Source organism: Cervus elaphus, chromosome 18 (genome assembly GCF_910594005.1).
Source record: "Cervus elaphus chromosome 18, mCerEla1.1, whole genome shotgun sequence".
NCBI classification, from domain to species: domain Eukaryota; kingdom Metazoa; phylum Chordata; class Mammalia; order Artiodactyla; family Cervidae; genus Cervus; species Cervus elaphus.
Genome location: NC_057832.1, coordinates 117,491,314 through 117,513,648, shown reverse-complemented (window position 1 = coordinate 117,513,648; position 22,335 = coordinate 117,491,314). Strand labels below are relative to the sequence as shown.

Genomic DNA, 22,335 nt, shown 5'->3' with positions numbered 1-22,335 from the left:
GTGCCACGATGCCTTCACCCTGGCCCCAGGAGGGAATTCTCGACAAATGGAGAAAGCCATCAAACAGGAGCATTTTTTTTTTTTTTTTGCCAGTAGCAAGTTTTATTCTAAGCAACTGCACATCATCAAAGGGGACACACACAGGACCCAGGAGCCCGCTCCCAGCTCCCCGCCCCCCCAGCAGGGGGCGGGCATCCAACACTCCTGAGAGACACGGTGCTTTTTCTCCATCCTCTCAGGAAATCAGGCCCAGAACAAGTGTGCAGGGTGTGTGATCTGAACCACCTCAAGAAACAACTGGTGTAACAGGGACCAACTCAAGGGACTGCCGCACGGGTACAAGCTGACCAACCCAAAGTGAAAACGGGGCTCTCCACCCTCGGAGGCTGTGGAAGCACAGTTGGGATGGGCTGGAAGGGCAGGGAGGAGCCCCCCTCGCAGAAGCAGCCGTACCCCAGCTCCTCTCCTGGACCCTCCCCGCCCAGCAGGGGCTCTGTGGGCTCCCTCACTACGCTGTCCCTCGTGGTCGGTTAGCCCCCCCGGAGCGCCCAGGACCCCCACGACAGGGGGCTCAGCACTGCGTCCCGGCCTCTGGCCTGACTGAATGTGGGTGGGCTGAGCGAGCCCGTGAGTGACTCCCTCCTGGAGGGCAAGCCAGGTCCCCCTGTTAGGAACAACTTCTACGACTCTGGGAATTTAAACAGCGCCGGGCTTTCTTCATCAACTAAAATCTAATTCCCCCCCACCAAAAAAAAAAGGTTCTTCAGAGCAGGTCAAGCAGTTCCTTTAATTATCTCCTCTACTTGTCCGGAACCAGGAGACCACAGGAGAGGAGGACCCACGAGGCTGTGCATCCACATGCCCGCTCACTCCTCCGACTCGGACTCAACCCCTGGGAAGACCCAGAGGCTGGGAGAGGCCCCCGGCCGGCAGGGTCAGACAGCCCCACCCAGCCTGTGACTTTCTGCTCAGACGGGAAACCACAGACGGCAGGAGAGGCCTGGCCCAGGCTCCCCGCCTCCCCTGGATTTCAGGACAGCCTCTGGGCTCGGCCCAGCGCCCGGCCACGGAAAGCAAACCAGAGAGAGCCCCCTCAGGGAGAAGTCAGTCTCCGACCCTGCAGTGTCTGTTGGGGGACAGTGCCAGCTCCCCCCACCCCCCCTCCGCTGGGTGAGGGGCTGGCACCCCTAGAGCAGGCCGCTGGGCCTGGCGGGCTGCAGGGCCAGCCCGGCCCGCTCCCGCTGGTGGATCTTCTGGTGCTGCAGGAGGTGCTGCTTCTGCACGAAGCTCTTCTCGCACTCCGGGCAGCTGTAGGGCCGCTCGCCCGTGTGGATGCGCTGGTGCCGCACCAGGTCCGACGGGTGGCTGAAGCTCTTGCCGCAGTAGCCGCAGAGGAGGGAGCCCCGGCTCCTCCTCCAGGGGATGTGGCCGGGCAGGGCGACCAGGCTGTTGGGTGAGAACCGCTCCTGGGCCGGGCGGCCGGCCCGGGCAGCCTCCTGCAGGTGGCAGCGCTGGTGGGTCAGCAGGCTCACCCGGCAGCGGAAGCTCCTCGCGCACGCGTCGCACTGGAGCGGATGCGCCTTCCGGGCTGGGGGCTTCAGCTGGGGCCGGGGCCTCGCCTCTGGCTTCGAGGGGGTCTGCGGGTGTGAGGCCTCGCACTCGGGACATCTGCAGGGGCCAGCGCTGTCCTTTCTCAGCTGCAGGCCTTGCCCACACTCCCGACCCGGCTGCAGCTGCTTGTGACACTTGCGCTTCGGGGGGCAGCCCAGAGTTCTGCCACTGCCAGGGTCTCTCCCGCCCTCGGTGGGCTCCTCCAGACGAGTGTCCCCGGGACCTGATTCCAAGAGGATGGACCTGCCCTGCCCATCCCAGAGCTCAGCCTGCTCCGGACTCAGGAGAGCCTGCTCGTCGGCAAAGCCCGAGCACTCTCCGGGAAGGTCCGCGGAGCTGTCCTGCGTGTACTGTGTCTCCTGCTTGACCACGACCTCCTCCACTGCTGAGAGAAAGGATAACCACAAAAGAGATCACAGTCTAGGTTGTTTCAGAGCTAAACACACCTCAGCGAGCTTCAGAAGGGCTCAAATTAGAGTACCCCAGGACCAAGGGAACTGGGACAATCTGAAAGAGGAGGAGACTGAGTGGCTTGCAAGACCTGAAAAACTAAACCTATACTCAGGTAGAGACGTGCTGATTGGAATCTAAATACATTATGCTTACAGACACTGTTATAAGTTCTCCAAGCTTGTCCACAAATTTGCTTTCAACCTCTGTAGAAAATGGCTAGATAAAACACAGGTAACGCATAAGCTACTTTAAGTGTTAAGAGTGTTAAAATAATAAATGTGAACAATAAAACAAACACACACCTAAACCTGTAGCTTAGAGATCCAGTATCCAGTTCCGTTCTTCCTACATAGTCTCCCCAGATGACCTGGTTCCCAGTGGCTTCTCCTGCCTCTTGCCCAGCGAGCCTCACTCCTGCAGATCTGACCCACCCTGCTCTGTCTCCGCTGGGTTCTGACTCATGTCTATCAGGTACTCTACCCTGTACGGACACGGAAGGGCGAGGCGGCCGCCAGTCTCAAGGACTCCCCGCAGCAGTGAAGGAGGTAAGAGCCACGTATTAGAGGTGAACTCAAGACAACCATAAAGGAGTTTAGAATAAACGCTGGACAAGGCGACTGACAATCAGCGTGGGGCGGTTTGGTGGTGGCAAAGCTCACGAAAGGCTGCCGGGGGCGGGACGGGGGTGGAATTCTGGAGCCACTCACCTGGGTGGCCACGAGACTCTTCCTCCTCCAAGTCACCCGGCATCTCTGCACCCAACTCCATGTCTCCTTCGGGCTGGCCGAGCACCTCTGGGGTGGAAAGGGCACAGCGTGAGCCCAGAAGACAGGACTGGTCATTTGCCAGTGAACAAGGCGACCGAAGTCAAGGAGCTGAAGGTAAAACTTCAGAAGATTCACAGTCACTTTCCCCTAGCAGTTTTGGACAATTCAGAAAATTACGGCCAATTCGAAGGATCCATTTGGCTAATGGCCGCCTTCAATGCTCCTTCTCAGCTGCTGGGGGCCAGGGCCCAGAGCTCCCTGCTTTCCTCCCAACACCACCCCCACCTCCCACGGACGGGGGCTCCTTTCCGGGGGTCTAACTTCACCTGGGCCACAGCCCTGCAAGGCAAGGTGAGCACTGCTGTCCCCACTGGGACAGACAAGGCAACAGCCACCAGCACCTGCGACCCAGCCAAGCTCACCGTCTCCTCTCTGACCATCTTCCCCTTCCGTCTCCCTCCCTCCGCTCCGGTCACACCGGCCTTCTGGACAAGCCTCCACAGACCTCGGTTCTAAAGGAGTTTAGAACCAAACAAAATGCGTCTACTATTTTACCTATAAAGATGAACATCTATCAAGCAGCACTTCTAATCAACACAATATGAACTTGGAAACCACAGGACCGGCTGTAATTCCAGGTAAATGCCAAGAAACCTTGTTTGGTGAGTCCCTGCTGCCTGCCCATCCCAGGTAACAAAGGATTTCTTGTCAAGCCGTCCTAAGTATTAAAAACAGCTTGAGGTATCCTAGTTGTGTTACACTCTAACGCACATGACAACATTTTATCTATTAGTATAAACGTTATCAAGAACTGACTACGTGAATACAGAGAAGAAATACAAAACCTTTCCAAGAGTCTTCCTAAACTGAGGGCCTGGAGACTCCCGTTACTCAACCCGGCTGAGGCCAAGAGAGGACTCACAGCCACGAGAATCCCAGGTGAAGCCCGGGTCATAAACGCCTCGGTCAGGAATTGCAGGATGTCTGAGGGCGAGGTTCAGGGAGAAAAGCTACCTACTCAGAGAGACCAGAGTCTCATAGTTGCTCTTCATCACGTTGGCATAGAGCTCCTTCTGCCAGTCCTCCAGGTTTTCCCACTCCTGCTCTGAAAAGCAGACTCCATCATTTTCAAGTGACCTGGACACCTGGAATCACAAATGCCACACAGTGAGGGCCTCCGATCAAGGATACAAAGGAAAAGCTGGCCACTGAGAAATCTTCACTGCCAGCCCCTAAGAATCAGGCTCACCTTGGGGGCCTCGCCCTTGCTGCCGGGGGGCAGCCGCAGGACCCAGAAGTTCCTGTTCCTCAGCAGGTTCTCCACGCTCTCCAGCCGCCTCTGCAGCAGCCCGTACTCCTGGAGCAGGGTCCCCAGCACGGCCCACTTGCCCTCCAGCTGGTTCCTGAACTCCACGGTCGTCTTCTCACAGTCGGCCAGCCTCTTCTCGGCCGTCCCCGTCCGCCCCTCCAGAGTCAGCAGGCGGGCGGCCTGGGACTCCACCTTCTTCTCCACGGCCTGGATGGCGGCCACCACGGTCCAGAGTGAGATCTCTGTGGTCTCCAGGTAGGAGCTTTTCTCCGTTGCTTGTGGGGGCGGCGTGGAGGAAGTCAGAGGGCTGGAGCGGTGCTTCCTCCTGTGCTGAAGAACCAGGTGCAGGGTCAGGCGATCTCTTCCAAACAACAGGCTAAAAACACACAAGGGGTCCAGGAACACTATGGAACCTCATTTCTACTTTTTTCTTTTTTAGTTTAAAAAGCATGTGCTTTCATACTCTGATACTTCAGATTACACATACATGCCGTAAGAAGAAGAAACCGAAAAGGAGAAAGAAAGAAACATGTATGTGAAATATCACCATCCAGAAACAGGCTGTTGGAATTTTGGTATGTTTCCTACAGGTTCCCCCCGCCCCCATCTTTTAGCTTATTTTGTTTTTCAACAAAACTGGCATCGTAAGTGTTTTGTTACCTGCGTTTCACAGCCAGCCTTTTCAGTACGACTTTCCAGTGTCAGTATTCATGTTTTTAAGCCAATTTTTTTCTATTTGATATTTTAGAGTATGTATGGTACTCTGCTATGATAAATGATGTGATTTCCATCCCCTTTCACCTCCACACTCCTGCCAGACTTCGCAGTGGATCACGTCAGCCCTGCAGGTGGCTCTCCACAATCAAGACAAAATTCCTTAGCAGGACCAACAAGACTCACCACATTCACCTTTGCAACTTACCAACGAGGATAGTGAAAACTGAATCCTTCAGAAACATTTACTTAAATGACCTGAGTCCTCGGGCACTGTCCCTAGGCTTCACATTTTTAGGGTCTGTCCCTGACAGTGGCTGAAGCTCAGAATTAATAAAACCAACACCTGGGAAGTGTTTCTGAGCTGTCCTCTTGCCCACACTGTGTGTTCATGTCAGTCTTAAACCCCCAAAGCTTCATACTCTCTTATATGGCACACACTTTATTCAAGGCTGCTTCTCTAACTATAATGAGGACATGGGGAACAAGACATTGGAAGGCAATATCTTTGGAAGAACTGCCAGGGCCTGAGCTTATGGTCTAGAGAAAGAGGGGATGAGATGAGGCCAACCAATGGCACAGAACTGAACATTTAAGTTTGGCCGTGACCTAGTCCAGGTAACCAACTCAGTTCATTACTGAGCTATTTAAATCAAAGGCTTAAATATCCCCCTTAAAAAACATGTGAAGAAAAGTTTAATGTAAAAGAAAAATACAAATGAAACAAAAAAAAATTTGATTACTGGATAAAATCATTTCACTACACATTTTGCCTTTAAAAGTCTCTAGTTTTTTGGAGTCTCTTTCCTTTCTGTGGCCCAGCACTGTGTTACTTGCTAGCACTGTTTTCCAAACAGGAAGGTGGGCTGGGATCTGAGCAGAGAAATAACATCCCTCCTCTTCCACGTCCTCAAAGGCTAAAAAGAGCAGGCAAGCCAAGCTTCCTCTTTTCTTTTGTTTTAAATTATCTATCATGACAGAAACAATTTGAATGTCCATCAACTGGTGAACGGATAAACAAACCAATGGTGATCCATTCGTTCGTTATAGGTTGAACTGTGTCTCCCCAAAAGCACAGGAGGAAGTCCTAATCCCCATGTGATCTGACTTGGAGATAGTCTTCACCATGCATCAAGTTAAAATGAGGTCAGGAGGGTGGGCCCTAATCCAGAGTGACTGGTGTCCTAAGAATGTGGGAGAAATACAGACACGGAGACACACACACAGAGGGAAGACACAGTGTGGAGACGCACATGTGGATCTGGAGCAGAGGCTGGAGCTGCGCTGCCACAAGCCAAGGAACACCTGGCGCCGGCAGAAGCCAGGGGAGAGAAGGGCACAGATGCCGCCTCACGGTTCTCGTAAAGAACCAACCCTGTGGGCCCCTGGAGGTCAGACTTCTAGCCTCCAGAACTGAGACAGTCACTTTGCTGGTTAGGCCACCTAGCTGGTGGGCCTTTGTTACAGTGGCCCTAGGAAAGATACACCTTATACCAGAATGGTTAGTGTCAGTCACTCAGCGTGTCCAACTCTTTGCGACCCTACAGACTGTAACCTACAAGGCTTCTCTGTCCATAGAATTCTCCAGGCAAGGATACTGGAGTAGGTTGCCATTTCCTTCTCCACCTTATATCAGAATACTCCTCAGCAATAAAAAGGAACGAATTATTGATACCTATAACAACATGGATGAATCTCAAGATCACAAATGTGAAAGAAACCAGACACAAAATGCTACATACTGCATTCACTTACATAACATTCAGCAAAAGACAAAACTATAGACACATCAGTGGTTGCCAGGGGCTGGGACTGGAGTAAATTACTTACTTAGGGAGTACTTTTGGGGATGATGATGACAATATTCTATAACTTGGTAATATGATGGCTATAGATTTTTCAAAACTCATTGAACTACAGTTATGCTTAAGGAGTGAATTATATTGTGTGTAAATTATATCTCAGTAAACAGGACGCAGAATATCAAGGAAGGAGAAAATGTTAGCTATCATAAAAGATACCATAAACAAAGTTGAGAGACAAACAGGAAGCGAATATTTGTAAACAGGATAAGAATCAGAAAGAAAAGATAAATAACCCAAACATAAAACTGCAGACTATAAGTAATTTGCAAAAGTGGAAATGTAGGTGGTCAGTAAGCAAATGAAAAGACAACCATCAGGAACGCAAATACAACCAAGTGAAATCACTTTTCATCAACCTGTTTGAGAAATATGAAAGAGAGGGAAAGGGAACAACAATCAGAGCCAACTATGACGTGGTAAGTCTGGTACCCTCATAAACATTCCTGGAAGGAATGAAAAATACTACAGACTTTGAGGGAAGAAAATATCCAAAAGATCATTAAAAACCCTTTCACCTAGTGATACCACCAAGGGACTCTTCAAAAATAAACAGATTATTATTCAGTGACATACATACGAAGATGACAACATTCTTTGGAAGAGCCAAAACCTGGAAATAATCTTGATGTCTTTTTTTTTGTCTGCACCAAGTGGCTTACAGGACAGTTCCCTGATCAGGTGTTGAACCTGGGCCACAGTAGTGACCGGCTCCCCGGGTGGCTCAGTGGGTAAAGAATCCACCTGTCAACGCAGGAGACTCAAGAAATGAAGGCTCACTCCCTGGGTTGGAAAGATCCTCTGAAATAGGAACTGGCAACTCATTCCAGTATTCTTGCCTGGAGAATTCCATGAACAGAGGAGCCTGGCAGGCGACAGTCCATAGAGTCACAAGGAATTCAGACACGACTGAAGTGACTAGCGGCACGGTGACGGTGCCAAGTCCTAACCCCTGGACCGCAAGGGAACTCCCTCTAGATGTCTATCAGTAAGAAGATGGTTAAATGAACTGTGGCACAAAGATGATGTTACACAATTGTTAAAAAGAATGAGTTAGATCTATGTCTATGATCTGGAAGAATGTTCATCATACACTGATAGGATAAAAGGCAACTCTGAGGGAAATACATTTATTATGACCTCATTTTCCTAAAGAAGAGACAAGATAAGTGTATATGTTTGTTTTAGCACATAGGAAGGTGTGGGAAGATATTCACCAAACTATACTAACACAAGTCAGCCTCAGGATGTAAGAGAGAGGGACTTTAATCTTTGATTATAAACTATTGCTTGTTTGACTTTTTCACTAAACACATACTCCTCTATAATTTTTTCCTTAGATTTCATACATAAGAATACTCCTTAAGGCAATGAGAAATCTTTAAAAAGTACACTTACACTCACCATATTTCTGGATTTTCTGGGACAGTCCTGCTTGCAAATTGTATCTTGCTGTCAGATCATGTATCATACACCGGGCCTGCAGCTATGGTCTGAAACTCACAATCACTGCTTATGAGACACAGTCCCTGCTCTTAGGAAACCTACAAGCTGCTTGAGTAAAACATTAAACAACACTCTAAAGTGATACTTGACAAAGCTGGACTAGATGATATTTAAGGTTGCTTAAAAAAAAAAAGAATATTTACGTAATACATAAAATATATAAAGTAGTGACAACAAATCTCTGTGTAACCAGCATTCAGGTAAAAAAGCTAATTAATTAAAATTAAACACATATGTACACACACACACACACAGACTACCTTGGAGATACCATGGGTTCAGTTCCAAACCACCACAATAAAGCAGGTATGACAATAAAGCAAGTCAAATGAATTTCTGATTTTCTAGTACATATGAAAAGTTATGTTTACACTATTCTGTTATCTAATGCAATAGCGTTATGTCTAAAAAACAGTATATACCTTAATTTAAAAATACTTTATTGCCAAAAAATGCTAACCATCATCTGAGCCTCCAGTGAGTCAGAATCTTTTTTGCAGTATTAACATCAAAGATCATTGATCACCATAACAAATATAATAACAACGAAAAAGTTCAAAATATTCTGAGAATCACCAAAACGTGACACAGAGATACGAGGTGGGCAAATATGTTGGAAAAACGGCAGGTGATAGACTTGCTCAACAGAGAGCTGCCATAAACCTTCACTGGTCAGAAACGGTCAAGGGCAGTAAAGCAAAGTGCAACACAGTGAGGCATGCCTGTGTGTGCGTCTGTTTTATTTATGTATCAACTTTACAGTCCTTCGTGCAACTCTCTGAAGTAACTACTATCTCAAATTTGGTTTTTCACTATTAACTGCCCCTTTTCATTTTTTTTTTTACCACGTTTGTTTCCAAAAAATATATTCTTCTCATTGTTCATGTTTTAGGATTTTACATAAACAAGTCACTCTTCTACAACTCCAGGGAACAGCTTGGTATTGCAGGTGGCTTTGATTAATTCATTTTCACTGCTGTATAATATTCTACCTTGTGACTACACCACAATTTATTTTTCCATTCCACTACTGGTGTTTCCTCATCTTTATCATTACAAACAGTAGTATGATGAATAGAACTGTACCTGGCTTCTAGTGGATATGGGCAAGTTTTCCAAGAGCATAGTCCTAGGAAGGGACTTGTTGGCTCATAGGGTATATACACATCCTGAATTTAAACAGATAATGTCAAATGTTTTCCAAAGTAGTTTTATCAATTTCACTCCCATAAGAAGTCTGTAAGTATCATCATTGTCAAAATAAAATTTGTGTCCCTCTAGCAAAGTGAAAGTGATAGCTGCTCAGTCATGTCTGACTCTTTGCAAGCCCATGGACTATAGCCCGCCAGGCTCCTCTGTCTATGGAATTCTCCAGGCAAGAATACTGGAGTGGGTAATCATTTCTTTCTCCAGGGGATCTTCAGGACCCAGGGATCAAACCTGGGTCTCTTGCACTGCAGGCAGACTCTTTCCCTTCTGAGACACCAGGGAAGGCCTTGTGCGTGTCCCTCTGTAGATGTGAAATGATATCTCATCATGGTTTTCATCTGCATTTTTTTTATTACTAGCAAGGGATAAGCATCTTTCCTTAATTGTACTGGCCATTCAAATTTCCCCTTCAGTGCTGAAGTCTTTAGTCCATTTATCTTTTGGGTTATCTGACTTCTCTAAGTATTTATGAGGTTGTCTAACACAATTTGTCTGTAAATTCTGTATGCTAATCTATCAGTTATATGTATTACAAATAACTTCCCTTATTTGTGCCTTATTTTAAAATTCTCTTTATTACTGTTCAATATAAAGTTTTAATGTAGGTGAGTTTTTCATCAGTATTAATTCTCTTCTGGTTTGAACTTTCAAGTCAGGTGTACAAAAAACATCTATATCACACGATACTGTCTTCTAAACACTTGATAGTTTTGACTTTCACATTTAAGTATTTATCTCAACTAGAACTGAGACAGTATTTGTGTACAGTGCAAACCTCACTTTTCATATGGGAAGTCAACAGATCTAATACTATATATTGAAAAACTCACCTGCTATCTCTGTCATAAATCAAGTTTTCATACATGAAATCAGTCTGTTTCTGGCATGTCTCTTCTGTTCTATGGGTCAATTTTCTACTGCTTTACCAAAAAAATTACCGTCTTAATGACACAGCTTTTTGATAATTATTGATACCTGGGACAAGTCCCTCCTACTTATTTTACAGAAGTATCTTGATTATTTTTGGCCTGGTGATAGTCTCCAAGTTTGAAAGGTTTCACAAAAATATCTTTACAGATTTTGTCTGGCACTGCATCAAATTCATAGATAAATCTGAGAAATGACATCTTTAGAATAAAAATGTTTCAATCCGCTCACAGTATATACTCCTTTTCTAACGTGTTTTTAATATCTTTTGATATTTAAACATATTCCATAGGTATCTGTTCCAATCATCAGTTGCTATATCATAAATAATTCCAAAACGTACTGGCTTGAGACGACAACATGTATTTTGCTCACAAATCTGCAACTAGAGGCGGCTTTGTCAGGGACAGTTTGGTCAAGTGGAGCACATTATGGGCAGATGCTAGAATCACCTGAAGAATCCCAAGCCACATGGACAGGGATGATCTTGGTGGTAATGGTCATGCTCTGTTCAATAACTCTGCCTAAGGTCCCAGTCTGCAGTCAGCATCAACCACTAGAATACGCTTGCATTTCTAATAGGGCATTTTTGCCTTCTCTCTTTTTTCTTCATTAATCTCTCGAAACACTGAAATTATATTATCGATAGCTATGTGGATAAAAAATTATTATCCTCTGTGTCCATGCTGCACACTGTAACTGAAGGAAAGTTACATGGCTCAAAATAGCCTGGAGTTAAAACTCCCCTTGGGATCCTCCCCACCATTCTATGCAAAACAAAGAACTCTCTCACCCAAAGAAAAAAAATTTACGCCCAGCTCCCAGCCGCTCCCAGCCTCTGGCCAATCTCCAGAATTTCTTGCCCCAGCCATTTATGAGATAACTACTCCGAACAACCTTGGAGAAGAACAGGCCCCCTTAGGACAGTAGATTTCCACACATATGCCTCTATATACTTATGCTTTTCTTGGGTTAGTGCAGCCGCTCACTAATCTGACTGCTGCCCCTTCTCGCCTCTTTAAAGGTGATCTGTTCCTATAAAGTGCTGGTCTCGTTCTTTTTCCGAACATCGCCTTCTCTAACTCCTTTACCCTACAGTAACAGCCACCAGAAACATGCAGATGCTAAAGTGTAAATTAATTAAAATTAATTAAAAATTGAGTTCTTCAGTTCCCCAGCTATTGAGCTACGTTACAAGTGCTCGACAGCCACATGCACTTTGCTCCTACTTCACTGAACAGGGCGGAGAATATTTCCACCATCTCAGAAAGCTCTGTTGAAGGCACTACTCCCTTACTAGCTTTTTATTCATAAAATACTAAAGTTGTGTTAAAATTTCTACTATGACAGTGAATTTTCCTTGTAGTTCTATCAATTTTTATTTTACATATTTTGAGGCTATATAATTAGATGCACATAGATTAGAAACATTCTATCAGGATGGCAAATGAAGTCTTTTACCATAATAAAAGCAGTAGTAGCCCTTTATCTCTAGCAATATTAATACAGCTAAGCCAATTTTCCTTTTTAAAAAATACTGTTTATTCTTTTATTTTTGGCTGTGTTGGGTCTTTGTTGCTGTGCATGGGAATTCTCTAGCTGCAGCAAGTGGGGGCTATTCCTCGTCGCAGTGCACTGGCTTCTCGCTGTGGGGGCTTCTCTTGCGGAGCACTGGCTCCAGGAGCTGCAGCACAAGGACTCAATAGCTGGGGCACATGAGCTTAGCTGCTCCACGGCATGTGGAACCTTCCTGCACTGGGACTGAACCCGCGTCCCCTACACTGGCAGGTGGATTTTTAACTACAGAACCACTACAGAAGTCCCCAATTTTCCCATGATTAGTATCAGCCTGGTACATGTTTTCATATCCTTTTATAGTCAACTGTTTTTATAGCTTTTTCTTTTAGTCATCTCTCTTATAAACCATTTGCTAAACCATCCTATCAATCTCTGCCTCTTAACTAAAACATTTAGTCCATTTACACTTATTGTAATTGTTGGTCTATTTTTATTTATTTTTACCTTATTTGTGCTATTTATCCCATCCTGTTTCTTGCCTTCTTTTAGATGGATATTTTTCTTATTCTATTATTCCCCCTTTTAAATTTTAAGTTATATAGCCAATGTCTAGTCTTTTAGCAACCATCCTAGAAACTGCTTACAAAGACTTTAAACATCTGAATTTTGATCATCTCTTCCTAACGATTATATCAATGCTGCCATGTATTTTACAAGACCAGTGCTCTAACCCCTGAGCTATGGAGCCAACTGCTGCCATGTATTTTAATTCTATCTTTGTTTTTAATACACAAAAGAGTATTACTCTTTTATTCAGACAATAGTTGTTTAGATTCACCCATTTTAATGGATCATCATATTTTCTTACATTATCACTTTCCACTTAGGATAATTTTCCTTGTACCTGAAGTACATTCTTTAGAATTTCCTTTAATGAGTATACTAGTAACAAATTGTCAGTTCTGTCTGAAAATATTTCACCATTTTTTAAAAAGATATTTTTGAGAAGTATAAATATGGGACAACATAGTTATTTTCTTTTAGCCTTTCCACGATGCCAATCTATTGCTGGCTGGTTTCCAGCATTGTTGAGATGAACCTCATCAGTCTTAACAATGGTTCATTTGAAGGTAATCATTTTAAAGAATTATCTATGCATTGTATTCTGTACCTTCACCATTGTGTGTCTAGGTAGAGATTTCTTTATGTTTATCCTGATTGGGATCTACTGGGCTTCTAAGTATTTGTATTTGCATCAGTCCTATGATATCCTCAGCCATTAACCACTCATCAAACATGGCCTCCAGTGCAGACTGTGTGTTTTTCCTACTGGAATTCCAATATGTTTTTCTTCTGAAATTGCAACCTCTGAAATCTCTGAATGGCTAATTCTTTGCCCATTCATTTTACTGGCTTTTTCTCAGAGTTTTTCATTACTTTTTGCATAACTTTTTATTGGGAATTCATTTTTCCTTAGATTGTATCTATAAGAATTATTTGCAGTCTGAGTTAAGTGTTGAATACCTCAGAGATTTGGGTTCATTTCTGATAGACAGCTGGAGGCTCTACTTTAAATTCGTGGCTTAAGGTTTCCCAGACACCAAGGTCCTATGCATTCAGGCAACAAGCCCCCTGGAGAGTCAACATGAATCCTCAAGGGGCACCTGGCACCCATCTCTCAGCACCAAGGTTTGTCAAGGCTTTCTCTGCAGTCACTCCCGAGAGGTAAGAGCTTACTTCCAGTTCACCCTGAGGGTTGCCCTTTGAAGTTTCACGTTATGAGACTGGAGTTGAAGGCATCTGAGACTTCCCATCTTTGGCTCTGAGTTTTGTCTATTTTCCAATGCCCCTTGAGGTTACAAATTCATTGTATCAATCAATGTTCAGCAAATGTCCTCAAAGGTGGCTTCAGAAATCCTTCTTATCTCTTAAGAACTCACTCTTTCACTTAGGCTTTGGGCTCTTTCATATTTTTTACTAACTACATTTCAAATATATTTGTTCCCCCCACCCCTCAGAATTTTTGGTTGTTTTCATCAGGGCACCCTTTGACCATACTGTCAAACTAAGAGTTACAGAATCCTTTATCTGAAGACAAGAGACGAAACATGCTCGAGGACAATTTAAATATGTTCTGCATTGATAGATCCATAAATTAAAGCATACTTGGGGGTTTTGGAGGACAAGACTTCCTTTTAACAAGGTCTGTTGAAGTCGTGCAGGAAACTGCACTGAACAGTTAGGAAGAAGTATTCTGAAGTTAGTAATGTGTCCTCCAGCCCAACTTTAGTATTACAATGTGGTCTTGAGGAAAAGGCAAGTCTTTGACTAGATCACCTTAGCTTAAAGGAATCAAATGAGGTAAATATAGTGATATCATGAACATTTGTGTCTTGTCATAATTCACTGAAAACAAACACTGTATTAAGTCTCCCAATCTTTAGTTCTTACTGACTTCCCACAAGAATCAAATACAACGCACCCAGCTCATGGTCAAATTTCACAACAGGATCTCCTTAGCCCTCTCACATGATTCTGAAAGTGTCTCTAGATCAAGAAATGCTGCCCTAACGACCAACTGAACTCCACCTGCCCTTTCTACAGCAAATCCTTATATCATCAAAGTAACCAACACTTCGTAAAAAGAGAATGTCAGAGCTGCCAAGAACCTTGTGTGATGCAAACTCAGTCGCTTCAGTGATGTCCTAGTCTTTGCGACCCTATAGACTACAGCCCGCCAGTATCCTCTGTCCATGGGATTCTCCAGGCAGGAACAATGGAGTGGGTTGCCAAGGCCTCCTCCAAGGGATCTTCCCGACCCAGAGATCGAACCTGGGTCTCCTGCATTGCAGGCGGATTCTTCACCGCTGAGCCACCAGATCATCTAGTAAATAGTAACAACACTCAATTTACAGCTAAGAAAACAGAGGCTTAAAGTGAACACAGTTGCCTGAACTCACTAGACTAGATAGCTGAGAGCAGAGTTACTGGCTAAAACCCAGTTTCCCGACTCCGTGCCCAAGCTCCACGTCTTGCCATTCCCTGAATGGGGACATGTGGGACAGGAGACGGAAACAGATCGACGGCTTCCCAGACAAAAAGCCAGCAACTTACACCGTGAGGATAACACCTGCCCCCCAGGGAGAGAAAGCCCAGCCTTAACTTCAACCAGCGCGGCTGCAACTCCGGGCAGAGTCTGCAGCAGGAGACAGTACGGCAGAAGGAACGAGGGCAACCCCATCAGGCCGACAACGGGCTGGTCACAGAGAAGCAGAGTCCTGGGGTCCCGGAACACGGGGTAAGTTCTCTGGCAATGACGGGGACCCAGGGTTTCCCATCCGCGCCTCCTCACCAGCTTGGAAACGGACTCTCTTAGGGCGCGACGAAAACAGGTCGGGACGGTAGCAAATCGAAGAACATGAAACAAGCCTCGGAGAAGTTTCTCGGCGAAGACGCCGGGGCAAAGGCCGACGCGGAGAGAACCGTCCGGGAGAGGACAGGGAGCTGGGGTAGTCGGGGGAAGGTCAGCGTGGACCCGCGCCAGCCGCTGACCACCGACGCCCAGCCCCACCGGGGCCGCACCTCGAAGCCCAGCCCCCCTCCGGGGGCTCCGCTACCCCCACCACGCCCCCGGGCCCGCACGAGGAGGTCTCTTACCCGAACAGGTGCCAGCTCCGCCATGGCTGCCACCCGGGGCCCGTCTGATACGCCTCGGGCTGCGTGCGGGGTTTCCTGGGGCACCCGCCGGCACCTCCTGGCAGCCGCCCCCAGCGCCGTGTTGATGCAAGGTGCATTGTGGGAGTCCGGCCCTCCCGGGCCAAGACGGGCCCCACCCGCCGGTCCTCCCCGCGCGGGGTTTCCCCTAGCGCCCCCGTGCGGCAGGAGGGTGAACGACACCTCGGCATGCAGCCGGAGAGGGACGCAGGACTGGGTCTTTCCAAGTCAAGGGCCGGTTGCGAATTTAAGACGAGACTCGTATAACCATAGCTTCATTAATGAACCCCAAACAAGCAATATTGTCTAAGTTTTTATCGTGATACGTTTACCACTCCTTATCAAACACTTAATTCCATTCAAATTCATCTCTCAGTGATTTGGAGGCCTTCCCTGGTCGCTCAGGCGGTCAAGAATCTGCCTGTAATGCAGAGACCCAAGTTCGACCCCTGGGCGCCAAAGACCCCCTGGAGAAGGGAACAGCAACCTACTCCAGTATTCCTGCCTGGAGAATCCCATGGACAGAGGAGCCTGTTGGGCTACAGTCCATGGGGTCGCAGAGAGTCGGACAGGACTGAGCGACTGACACACAACACATAGACCTCTGCTTCTCCAGCACTCTGGTAGGTGCTTTGACAGATTTAAAAATGTGTAAAACTCATGGGGGAGAATGAAAGAAGTGAAAGTCGCTCAGTCGTGTCCGACTCTTTGTGACCCCATGGACTATACAGTCCAAGGAATTCTCCAGGCCAGAATACTGGAGTGCGTAGCCTTTCCTTTCTCCAGGGGATCTTCCCAACCCAGGGATCAAACCCAGGTCTGCCACATTGCAGGTGGATTCTTTGCCAGCTGAGCCACAAGGGAAGCCCAGGGCAGAAGAATAGATAGACGTATAAGTATGGCCGAGTCCCTTTACTGTCCACCTGAAACTCTCACAGTATTATTATTGGCTATACTCCAATGTAAAACAAAGTTTTTTAAAAATATAAAACTCAAGACATTTCTCTGAGGGAAGAACTTGTAATCTGGTTGGGGAAAAGGGACACGCTCCCAAATGGCAAGCAGTTTTATCCAAAAATACACCTGTTGCTTTGCTTTTTAGAAACCAGAAACACATTTTGCATATCAACAGGGGGTTAGGTGCCCAGACCACCCCACTGAAGCCTATCAGTGATAATAATCATGCTTTGGAAAATCCAAGAGAGCCCATCCAGCCCACATGCTTCATATTAAACCACGCATTCTCAGTTTGGGTTGAAAAGCATGGTTGCTTCACCATTTGAGCACGCAATACACAGCACTAATGCAATAATAATTATGTGATTCATGCCACATTGTCTCCATGGAGACAGGTGATGAATTTCCACTTTGAATGATAGGCATGAAGCACTTTCCCTGAGAACTAAAATCTGAAGATCAACAGAAAAGTATGTTCATGTGACTGGCTCCTTCTTAGCATGAGGGCTTAGTTCAGACTTTTCCTCCTCTGAGAGACATCCCCTGACCACACTGTCTACAGCCCAACACCCTCCTCCATCCCAACACTCAGTGTTGTTACCTAATAATTTTTCAGGGCATTTGTCACTATCTGAAATAACCTCATTTTCCCATTAGCTTGCATAGTAATTGTGCAAACTAATTACTATGCATAATGTAATTATGGGTAGTGGATAATCCATAACAGTGGATAAGCCCTCCACTGTTATCCTCTGTTTCTTGCACACAGAAATGCTCATAAATATTTTTGGATGATTGAATCAAAAAATAAGGATAGGGAAAGTCAGCTCCAAGAGAAGGCATGATGTCAAGGGCAACCAGATCCACAAGCAATTGAATCATTAATATACCTAAAGAAAAAATGGAATGGGCTGAGAAAAATTGGCTGAGATATGTCTCAAACCAACAAAAATGTACTGTCAGACAGAAAAAAAAGTATCATGATTGTAAAGGCAGACATATCAGGACATAGGATACCAAGATCATTAAATGGTTCAGCTACTGAATTCACGTGTGCACCAGGCAAACTTCTGATGATGTAGGTTCCCATGTAGCTTCGGGGAAACAACATGTAGATCAGGCTGATGCAAATATCCAGACCACCCATGGACATTATTAAACCGATACTCTGGCTTATCCACCAGTCTCTGAGAGTCAGCAAGATTCAGCATCCCAGTCTGAAACTCTAGAAAAATACTTACATCAAATTTCTAGTGTCAAGGGAGGCAGCACCCGGCAGTGGTTTGCAGTCTGATCGGCTTGCAGAGATGGTGCAGCAGTTTAGAAAGTGGACTGAGGGACTTGCCTGGTGGTCCAGCAGTTAAGAAAACTCCTTGCAGTGCAAGGGACACTGGTTCAATCCCTGGTCTGGGAAGATACCCCAGGCCGCCAAGCAACTAAGCCCAGGCACCACAACGACTGAGCCTGTGCTCTAGAACCCAAGAGCCACAACTAATGAACCTATGTGCTGCAACTCCTGAAGCCCGTGCACCCTGGAGCCCATGAGCCACAACTACTGAGCTTGTGCACCCTAGAGCCTGTGTCTGCAACTAAGAATAACCCCCGCTCGCCACAGTTAAAGAAAGCCCATGTGCAGCAACGAAGACCCACCACAGCCAGAAACAATGAAATAAAATAAATAAATAAATTGTAAAAAAAAAATAAAAGAAAGTGGGCCAAGGAGTGAGAGCTCCTGGGTCTATAACCCAGTGCTGCCACTTACTAGATGTGGACATTGGGCAAGTCTTGAACTTCTCATCACCTCCATGACCTCATTATGAGTGAAGAATAATAGTAGCACATATTTCATAGAGGTATTAAATGAGTTTGCAGATTAAATGAGTTAGTTGAAATCAAGTGCGTAGAACAGTGCCTGTCCCAGGTTAGGAGCTCAAGAAGCATGCCTCCTCCCACTACTCTGTGAAATAACAGATACTAGTAAAGGTGCTTGTGTGGCAGAATACCTGCCATAGAGCAAGCACTCAGTAATGAGTAATTTCTCATTTTGGCTTGTTTTCACTTTGGCAAGGTCTCTATGCCTTACCTGCAATGAATTCACCGAGATAAATGTCATCTTGTTGCATCTCTTAGAAGCCACCCATTTTCCTTTCCCACCGACACTCAGATCTTGACACAGGCCTTTAAATGAACCTCAATGCGGTTCACAATTATTCCCGTTGGTGGCAGCGGTATTAGCGGAATCAAGGAAATTTACTATTAGTACCTGTATCCTGTCGTCTCTACATCTGTGGAATATGAATGTAACGTGCAGAACTGAACGTGACCTTAGATGTTATCTTACTCAAACCTGCCTTTTTAGTGATGGAAAAAAAGTATTCTTCGAATCACAAATAATATAAAGTTTAAAATAAAGCTTTAGGGCTTCCTTGGTGACTCAGTGGTGAAGAATTCACCTACGAATGCAGGAGATACGGGTTCAAGCCCAGGTCTGGGAAGATCCCAAACGCTTAGGAAGAACTAAGCCCATACACCACAGCTACTGAGCTTGTGTCCTAGAGCCCAAGAGCCGCAACTCCTGAAGCCTGCGTACCCTAGAGACCGTGCTCTGCAACAAGAGAAACCACTGCAATGAAGAGCCTTTGCACAGCAACGAAGCGCATCCCCCGCCAGACGCAACTACAGAAAAGCCTGTGCAGCAATGAAGACCCAACACAACCAAAAATAAATATATAAAATCATAAAAATAAAATAATGCTTTTAAATAGTTATCTTGCCCCTTAAATTTTCTATCATATGATTTATAGCATACATATCAACATATATATGTACATATACATATGGCCAAACATCCTTTTCAAATCAAGAACATTTATAGACCACAGCTTTGAGACCTACTTTTGTGGTCTGTTCCCCTTACTATCTTGCAGGTCTCTAGCTGACAGGGACCATAGCTTTTTTGCTCCTTTCCCATCAATAACCCTTTGGGGAGCATGCTCCACACAGCGTCTGGGTCAGTGAGAATCCCAGAATGAACACTCCTGGGCTCAAGCTGAGCCACCCCAACCCTAAGTGTCTGTATTCGTGTAGTGGGCATCTGTCAACATTGCCGGCCTAGCACGTCTCCCTTCCTCTGAGCAGATAGGCACCCCCTCCCCTTTGGGGACGGCTTTTTCTGGGCTCAAGTCATGTAATTCAAAGGGCTGCCACCATCTTGTTCAGTGACAGTTCCAGCCTGATCACAGTGACTGTTTGAGATATATATATATAATTTAAATATAAAAATAAATATATATAAAATTAAAATATAAAATTATTTTTATAAAAATTTATTTTTACAAATAAAATTTAAAATATGTATATAATATAAAGTTTTGTTTGTTTATTTTTATTTATTTATGTCTGGCTGTGCTGGGTCTTCATCACAGCATGGTTGCAGTCATCGGCGGGCTACTCTCTAGCTGCGGTACCCGGCTTCTCATTGCAGAGGCTTCTCTTGTTGGGGAGCACAGGCTCTAGGGTGCAAGGGCCTCACTAGCTGAGGCGCATGGGCTCAGGAGTTGCGGCTCTCTGGTTTTAAGAGCACAGGCTCAATAGTTGTGCTGCACAGGCTCTGTGGCTCCGCAGCATGTGGGATCTTCCCAGACCAGGGATCGAACTCATGGCTCCTGCATTGGCAGGTGGATTCTTTACGAGGGAGCCACCAAGGAAGCCCCTCGTGACTGTGTGAAAGGCAGGCGTCTGACTCAAAGCAGCCCCGTCACAGCACCCTCACCTCCTGTCCACAGTAACGGAGCCAGGGGTGGGCCTGTGACTCAAGTTCGTCCCTGGAATCCTTTTAATTGGAGCTGAGGAAGCAGGTTAATTTCCTTCCTGGTGAAGCTTTAAATGTGAGTCAGAAAGAGTCTTGTCCCCATTTTTTGGAGTAACTTAACCCCCAACACAGAGGAAGGAGCAGAGATGACTCATTTGTGCCCCTGACCGGACCTGATGCTTCCGTGGCTCCTCTGAGTCTATGAATAATTCCGGATTCCTCCCAGAAACTTCCCCTTGCTCCTTGGTTGACTGGTCAGGCTCAGATAGGGGAACTGGGTGTCTGGGTGACAAGATTTTTTTTTTTTTTTTTGCATATCCTTTTATCCATTTTGAATTTTGAATGGATCAATGTAAAATCTATTCAAAACTTCATTGATTGATTAAAAACTGTGCAGAACTCCTTTCAGAGGGAAAACAGTATTTTGTTCACCAAAGGAGTTTTACTGGGCATTTTAACTGTGAAAAAATAGGCTCCTGGGCAGGGCTTGGAAGGCAGAATGTGAGCAAAGATAAAACTAAACTGCCCTCCAGAGTAAATTAGGATTTGGGGGTTTCTCTGGGTGTCCTAGGAGTGAGGGACCGCAGAAGGAGTAAGGGAGCTAAGGCAGAGATATGTGAATTTGAGAATCCAGAAAGCATGCATTAACTAAGGAAAATAAACCTTTCATCACCCCCAAATCATTGAGAGGTGGGGCAGGACTGCTGATTTTGACACTATATGTTACCAATAAAGGATATTGATCCCATTGGGATGCACCCAGTAACCAACACTGGCTTATACTTCTGAGACTGGATATAGGACCTTTCTTGACTCTTAAATGGGCGTCTTCAGGTTTCCCTGGTAGCTCAGACGGTAAAGCGTCTGCCTACAATTCGGGAGACCCACGTTCGATCCCTGGGTCGGGAAGATCCCCTGGAGAAGGAAATGGCAACCCAATCCAGTATTCTTGCCTGGAAAATCCCATGGACTGAGGATCCTGGTAGGCTACAGTCCATGGGTTCGCAAAGAGTCGGACATGACTAAGCGACTTCACTTTCACTTTCTCTTGTAATAGGAGATAGTCAGCTGAGAGCAATTGTAACGCTGAGGGATGATATGGGTTTAAAATATGTCTAAAGGGGTGTGAGCAGAGGTTCTCAGCCCTCGGCACATGATGCCAGCATCTCACTAGGAGACTTACAGGAGACCCACGGGAACCTCAGTGGATGAGGTGAGGGGGATGATTCTCAGGTGAGGATTCTGTCTCATGCCCAGGACTCCTCGAGAATTACCATTCTAGGGATGTTCTTCCATGGTGGCTCCCTAAGGAGCCAGTGTTGGAGTGACAACCGTGGCCTTGCCCAAACTGTTACAGTCCCAGGATGATAAAATGCTGCTACAATTTTAAAGTTTCTTCCCCCTCTTTTTTTGGGTGGGGCGGCATGCTGCGTGGCTTGTGGGATCTTAGTTCCCAGACCAGGGACTGAACCCAGGCATTTGGCAGTGAGAACAGAGTTCTAATTACTGGACTGCCAGAGAATTCCCTACGTGTTTTTCTACAGTTACAGTCGGATGGACCAATACTGGAAAACTCAGACCCAGGCTGGTTCATCTTGTGCCTGGTGGGAAGTTGATTCATCTCCCCCTTACCCTCTGCCATCACCTGATATTCCCGGACTGGATCTCGGAGAACCAGGAGTGGTGCCCAGATCCTGGACCGTAAGATAATCTTGTTCATCTGTGGTTCTTCATTTTCAGCAGCATCTAGCTTAACCTTGTTGTCTCCAGACTTCCTCTCTCAGGAAGCCACTCGCTGCTTTTAGCGGTGCTAAGGGGCTACCAGCGGGTCTGTGGCACCGCGGGTCTCAGGTTGACTGGCAGCCTGCTATGGAAAGGTCTTGGCACTGAAAGCCTGCGGAGGCCTGGCCATGACTCACCTTGCATCTTCATCACCTACAACTTCACACATCCTGGCTCTGTCCAGGCCAGCGTCCT

The 22,335-nt window shown here is 46.0% G+C and overlaps 1 protein-coding gene across 3 annotated transcripts; it reads right to left on the bottom strand.

Annotated features, from left to right (window-relative positions):
• Nucleotides 1–90: 90 nt before the first annotated feature.
• On the bottom strand, nucleotides 91–15,678 carry ZNF212 (zinc finger protein 212). 3 transcript variants are annotated; one of them, XM_043872854.1, is made up of 5 exons: nucleotides 15,534–15,678; nucleotides 4,081–4,516; nucleotides 3,850–3,976; nucleotides 2,772–2,858; nucleotides 91–1,996 (listed from the first exon to the last, which is right to left on the bottom strand). In XM_043872854.1, the coding sequence occupies exons 1-5, from the start codon at nucleotides 15,668–15,670 to the stop codon at nucleotides 1,188–1,190; spliced, it is 1,596 nt and encodes a 531-aa protein (XP_043728789.1). In that variant the 5' UTR covers nucleotides 15,671–15,678; the 3' UTR covers nucleotides 91–1,187. The 3 variants fall into 3 exon arrangements, with proteins under 3 accessions (XP_043728789.1, XP_043728790.1, XP_043728791.1); XM_043872855.1 differs by having other exon boundaries at nucleotides 91–1,993; XM_043872856.1 differs by having other exon boundaries at nucleotides 4,081–4,465.
• Between the last annotated feature and the right edge of the window lie 6,657 nt (nucleotides 15,679–22,335).